Source organism: Pristis pectinata, chromosome 14 (genome assembly GCF_009764475.1).
Source record: "Pristis pectinata isolate sPriPec2 chromosome 14, sPriPec2.1.pri, whole genome shotgun sequence".
In the NCBI taxonomy this organism is placed as follows: Eukaryota; Metazoa; Chordata; class Chondrichthyes; order Rhinopristiformes; family Pristidae; genus Pristis; species Pristis pectinata.
Window position 1 is genome coordinate 1,722,935 of NC_067418.1, and position 6,748 is coordinate 1,729,682.

General features: G+C 46.2%; 1 protein-coding gene across 1 annotated transcript in view; it reads left to right on the forward strand.

Moving 5' to 3' along the window:
- Positions 1-5,395, forward strand: part of ctr9 (CTR9 homolog, Paf1/RNA polymerase II complex component) — a 63,332-nt gene extending 57,937 nt beyond the window's left edge. The window contains exons 22-25 of the mRNA XM_052028851.1: positions 131-288; positions 2,277-2,379; positions 2,542-2,651; positions 4,572-5,395. Of these exons, the coding sequence (XP_051884811.1) occupies positions 131-288; positions 2,277-2,379; positions 2,542-2,651; positions 4,572-4,986 (786 nt within the window). The 3' untranslated portion in view covers positions 4,987-5,395. The remainder of the gene's footprint in view (positions 1-130; positions 289-2,276; positions 2,380-2,541; positions 2,652-4,571) is intronic.
- The last annotated feature ends 1,353 nt before the right edge of the window (positions 5,396-6,748 follow it).

Here is a 6,748-nt window from a genome sequence, read left to right on the forward strand (position 1 = left end):
ATCTCTGCAATTTGTATTTTCCTTAAGATGTTTAATTTATCATATATATTTTGGTGTTTTTATTATCTTAATATCCTAGTGTGTTTTTGTTCCCTGTTCTGAGTAGATCTTGTTTTTCTTTTATAAACAGCGTGCAAAGAAAGGAGAGTTTGAAGAATTTGTTAATGATGATTCAGATGAAGATTTGCCTCTACCCAAGAAGAAGAGAAAGCAGAGAGCAAGCGGTAGTGAGCCTGAGGGTGGGGACGAGGACGGCGATCGAAAGCAGAAGAAGAAGAAAAGGAGACGGTATATAGGGACACAAACCTGAGGGGTTGTGCTAATTGCAAGAAAGCAGCCAGCATATATTTGCCAACAGGTCTTGTGTCCAACTAATGATTGAACTTTCTGAAGAACTATCAAGGAGAATAAATGAGGGTAGCGCATTTGATGTAACTGACTTGTACCTTAGCAAAATATTTGCCAAAATCCCAAATGTCAGATTGTTCTGACATGCAAAAGTCCTCAGGGTTCATGGGACTGTGGCACTGGATCTAAAATTGGCTTGCCGGGAGTTTTAGAAACTGAAGGACTGTGTGCTTGGGCCCAGCTTGTCTGTGCTGACCATGATGCCAATCCAAACTAATCCCATCTGCCTGCACATGGTCCATATCCCCTCCATTCCCTGCCTCTTCATGTGCCTGTCTAAATGCCTCTTAAACATTGCTAAAGGGATCTGCCTCCACCACCTCCTCTGGCGGCACTTTCCAGGGACTGTGTGTTTAAAAAGAAAACTTGCCTCGTGAATCTCCTTTAAACTTACCCCTTCTCACCATAAAGCAATGCCCTCTAGTATTTCACATTTCCACCTGGGGAAAAGACTGTCTAAACCCTCATTGCTTTTAGAAAGGACCTGAGTGACCAGTTGAACTGTAAAGTGCAAGGCTTCAGACCAATATCACAAAAGTGGGAAGGCCTGATGGTTCTTTTTTTTGGCTCCATGGACACAGTGGATTGGATGGTATCATGTGCTGTGAATTAACGTGATTAGGAAGGAAACCTAGACTTGGAACAGTGCAGCACAGCACAGGAACAGGCTCTTCGGCCCACGATGTCTGTGCTGACCATCTGCCTGCACATGATCTGTATCTTTACATTCCCTGCCTGTCGAAATTCCTCTTAAGCATTGGTATTGTATCTGCCTCCACCACCTCCCCTGGTAGTACATTCCAGGCACCCACCACTCTCTGTTTTTTTTTAAAAAAAATTTGCCCTGCACATTTCCTTTAAACTTACACCCTCTCACCTTAAGGCCACCTGTGGTATTTGACATTTCCACTCTGGGGGGGGTGGGGAGACTGACTCTCTACCCTATTTATGCCTTTCATCATTTTACGTACTTCATCAGGTCACCCCCTCAACCTCCTACAGTCCAAGTCTGTCCAACCTCTCCTTATAGCTAATACTCTCTAATCCAGGCAATATTCTGGTGAACCTTTTCTGCACCCTCCACATCCTTCCTGTAATGGGGTGACCAGAACTGCATGCAATACTCCAAATGCAGCCTAACCAAAGTTTTACACAGCTCTATCATGACTTCCCAACTTTTTACTCAATACCCCGACCAATGAAGGAAGAAAGCCATGTGCCTTCTTTACCATCCTATCCACCTGTGTTGCCACTTTCAGGGAGCTATAGACTTGCACCTCAGTCCATCAGTGCTCCTAAGTGTCCTACCATTTACTGTACACATTCCTCTTAAATTTGGCCTCCAAAGTGCAACACCTCACACTTGTCCTGATTATACTCCATCTGCTATTTCTCTGCCCATATTTCCAGATGGTCTATATCCTGCTGTATCCTTTGATAAAAGGATGAGTTATATTTTGTAGCTTTTTATAGGCTTTATACTTTGGCTGTTGTATCTCCAAATATTTTGTTCATTCTGTGTGAAAAGCAGAGAATGGTGTGTAATTAGCTTTATATTGAGCATGAAGGGAAATTGTGTGTGAGGGAAAGCATTGTCTAGGTGTTGTGCGGTATCCTGCTGCTGTTGGCCCTTTGTGTTCCAATCCTTGCAGGGCTACTTGAAAGTTTCAATTTAGTGTTTTAAAAATTACTGAAACTGAAAGCTGAGTAAGGGAGACCATGGAACAGTCTGGTTGGGGTGACGAGTCTACCGCAAGGCTCTGCATATCTCGCGCACAGTTACAGCATTTCAGAAGTGTGGTAATGTAATACTGTTTTCCTTTTCCTTGGCCGTCTGTTCTCCCTCTGCTTTCTTGCCCTCCCCACAGACCCCAGAAACCTGCTGAAGATGGCAGTGACGATGAAGAAACTGCCTCCCGACCTAAGAAACCACGCCGGCCAAAAGCAGGAGAACGCAAGAAGAAGGAGAAGGTTTGTTTCTGCTGCATGGAAGTGTGGTGTTTGTGGAATGTAGCGAGATTCTGATCCCTGATCCATTCTGTTAAATTACCAGTTTACTTCTTCCTTTTCATTTGCACAGATGCTTCATTTGAAATGTATTGTGTGATGGATTTAATGGTTTTTTTTTTGCAGCTCAAAATTGAACGGCTCCCACCTTCCATGAAGGGTAAAATCAAATCGAAAGCCATCATTTCATCCAGCGACGATTCCTCTGATGAGGGGACACTGAAGATAGCAGAAGGGTAAGCCACATCTCTAACTCAGTAATGCCCACCTTTCAATCAACAGCTCTGGCTTGACGCGTGTTTATGTGTTCCTACTGTGTAATAAATTGTATTCGGAGAGAGGGGGTCTGTAGATTGGCTACTATAGGGTTTATATAGGAAAATTTTGATTAGTTCTCAAGTTTTCATAATGTCAGGTTTTCTCAGTGACATGCTTTGATTACCTGGGTTAGGGAGAGCCCTGATCACATTCTTGCTCCCGCTGCTGTCAGTTTTAGTGCTCCTTGGGTGAGGGGAACAGAAATACCGATCCAGGTTCTTGATCCCAACCACAAAGCCCCTGCTGGAGAAAGCAATGAATAGTGAAAATACAAAATCACAGAATCATAGGCCCCTGGAGGCTGTCCGCCAATAAGGAATGGAGGAGTTTTGCTTCTGGTGAGTGTTGCATTCAAGGTACCCAGTAATCGTTTCAGCTGTCCAGTGAAAGCACCTCTGTCCTCCTTCAGCCTGACCCCGAGTCTCAAGCCCAAGTTTCCTCAACTCTTGTGTTACTGAAGAAGATGGACTTGTTGCTTCATTCTATGTTAGTTTGAAGCACGAAGAACAAGAGAGTGGAACTAGTTGGAGAGCTCTTTCAAAGATATGGTGGCAGAGACACAGTGAGCCAAATGGCTGTGTCATGTATTAATTTAACTCAGTGCGTCCCCTATCTCGGGCTCACTATGAACCCAGAACCCTGTCGTTGGCATTGTGCCAGGTGAAGGGCCAGGTCTGACTGTTTCAGACCCACCCCTAGCCCACACACACAGTTGCAGGCTCTGGCGTTCCATGAGATTGGAAAGGACATGGTGCTCAGAAAGAAGCCATTCGTCCCAACCAGTTGATGCCAGCATTTATGCTCACTGCCAGCGTCCTGCCATCTTTACTCATCAAAATCTATCAGCATATCCCAATGTTCCCTTTCCCTCGCAACCTTATCCAACCAATGTCCTCTTCAATGCATGGATGTTCTGTGGGAGCAAGTTCCACATTCTCGCCACTCTGGGTAAAGGAGAATCTTCTGAGTTCCCTCATGGATTTGCTGTTGACACCTCTGGTTCTGCCCTTCCCCATGTGGAAACTTTCTCTCTCTGTCCACTCCATCAAAACCTGTCACCTGTTGGGTCGGCCCTCAGCTGCTCTTAAGAGAATAGAACCATTTTGTCAGTCTCTTCATCTTTTCCCCAATATTTCTGGTGTCCTTTTTATAAATCTTCTCTGCATCTTGTTCAGTGCCTCCGTGTCCATTTTATAATTTGGCCAGAACAGTATGAAGTTTTCTGTGTGGTCTAACCAAGGTTCAGTCCAAGTTTACCTTCCCTACTTTTACAGTTTTATCCCCCTTGAAATTGGTGTTTAGTCTTCTCCTTTCTTAAGGTCATGCTGATCTGTGCCATAACATACAGTGATTGGTGAATTTGTTCTATCTCTGTTCCTCTACCCACCTAGATTCATACCTTTTTGAGTTATGTGACCTCCCCATTCTTCTTCCCAAGAAAGCTCTCTGCCCTTTTGAATCCCCAGTTTGAACTCCGGATTTTAGGCTCTGGTGAAGGGCTTCTTCAGTAGAAAAGAGCAGAGAATGGGACTGTTGGAAATGCTCTGCTAGCAGCTGGCATAAACCTGATGGGCTGAATGATCTCCTATGCAATACAGTTTAATGATTCAAGGGAGCCTGAGGGAAAGTATAGGGTAAGCACAAACAGCATGAACGTTGTGTAAGCATGAAGTGAATGTGGCAGGCATACAGGCATGGCCTGAGCTTGAGGACAGTGGGAGTACAGGTGCAACGTGACCGTAGTTTGAGCAGCTGCATGAGCATTTGAGCACAGGTGTCCCCAGCGCAGTGCATGCACGGGCAGAGCTGCAGCATAACCCGCAATTCCCTCTCCCCAGGAATGCTCGGGACAGCGGTTCGGACGAGGACCGGGCAGCTGACAACCGCAGGAAGCGGATGGTGTCCGAGAGTGAGTCGGAGGACGGGCGGAACCAGGGCAGGTCGGGGAGCGACGGGGGCAGCAGCCCAGGGTCGAGGAGCGGGCGGTCAGCCGCCGGCTCCGACAGTGAGCGATCAGCCAGCGGGCGGCCGGAGTCTGACCGCTCGGGCAGGAGCAGGTCAGTCAGCTCGGGAGAAGAGGACCACAATGAGTCTCGCCCAGCCTCACAGGCCTCCAACGAGTCGGGCAGGCAAGAATCCGAGGAGGAAGGGTCGGTCCAGGGGTCGCCTGCCGAATCAGACCAAGAATCCAATCAGGGAGATGGTCACCACGCATCTGTGTCCCCCCTGCAGTCGGATGATGACAGCGACTGAGTCACACTCACTCTGACTATCCCTCTGAAATCCTGGCACAGTTCGTTCCATCTCAGCACTGGGTGGATGCTGAAGTTTAGAAAGGAAATGGTTTACTTTATCAGAAGCTGTGAAGCCTGGCTTTTTGTACCTTGAGGGAGGACTGAGCCACCGACTTGGCAAGCTGTTTGTCGCTGCGTTTTGTACCTGAGATAGCACGGGTTGAAGGCAGTCGCGTGCTGTCAGTGTGATAAAATGCTCGGAGAATCGGGCAAACGGTGCCGGCTAGTTTGTGAAATAAAGAGCAAATATTTTAGGAGATGGGAACTATTGAGATGCAAAAATGTGACCTATGATTTTTTTTGAAAATCCTTGTAAACGAAGAAAAACTTACAACGTTTGTTTAATAAATGTTTCAGCTAAAAAGAAAGCCTTCTCTGAAATGAGTGGGTTGTTTGTATTCAGAAATAGAACTAGGTGTGTCTGGAGTGAATCACACTGAACAGTGCTAAAATAGCCAGCCTGTTCCCAACACGAGAAAGGTGGTTAAAAGTCTGGATGGAAGATTTGTGTACTAAACGGCTCAGGGAAGGGCAGTTGATGGCTTTAGAAAGACAGCTGGTGTGGAGTGAAAGGGGGAGGAATGTTGCATGGACATGCAGTGTTGCAGGTTTAACAGGAGAGGAAGGTTATGGAGTTGGGGACAGTGGCATGCTAATTAAGATATCTTTATTAGTCACATGTACATCGAAACACACAGTGAAATGCATCCTTTGCGTAGAGTGTTCTGGGGGCAGCCCGCAACCGTCGCCACGCTTCCGGCGCCAACATAGCATGCCCACAACTTCCTAACCCATATGTCTTTGGAATGTGGGAGGAAACCGGAGCACCCGGAGAAAACCCACGCAGTCATGGGGAGAACGTACAAACTCCTTACAGACAGCAGTGGGAATTGAACCCGGGTCGCTGGCGCTGTAATAGCGTTACACTAACCGCTACACTACCGTGACAAGCCAGTATCCAGAAGGACAGCCAAACAATTAGTGGATTTGAACTCATGATCCCATCAATGGCTGAGGAATTTACATTCAAGTAACTAAGTAAATTTGGAATAAGAAATCAGGAATGACATTGGGGGAGAAAAAACCTGAATTGCAAGTTTTCAGAAAACAGAGTTATAGAACCTTAAGGAAACAAGCCCATACCAACTATCAATCTGATAGCTGTACCCATCTAGTCCACGGGAGACAGTAGACTCAATTGGCTCTGATTTGCCCTCTGAAATAACCTGGCAAACCACTGAGTTTTAAGGATGGGTAATAAATGCTGGATTCGGCAGCCACTCCCACGTCCAGTGAATGATTACAAAGAAACCCCTGAGCTCTGCCCTTGTAACTGTTAGCGAGTTTGACACTCCCATGTAAATGCACAAGTTTCAAATGTAATGGCCAATCTCCAGGCTGCTGATTGACTCCTTGGATTGCTAAGGTGGAGCAGAGTCCTCCAGTAATGAGGGACCTGCTCTTGGATCCGGTGCTAAGTTAGACCCACACAGTATCCGCATTCATTTGGGGATTGTGTGTGAGTCGATAATAACTCCAAAAATGTGGATGATGGTTGGGAATACCATCGAATGTCAAGACTAAACTCTCCCCACCATTCATTTCATAAGAAGTAAAAGCTGGAGTAGGCCATTTGGCCCCTTGTGTCTTCTACTACTCAATCTTTTAACTCATTGCCACTTTTCTGCACTGACCCTATATCTCCTGACTCTCTTAATATC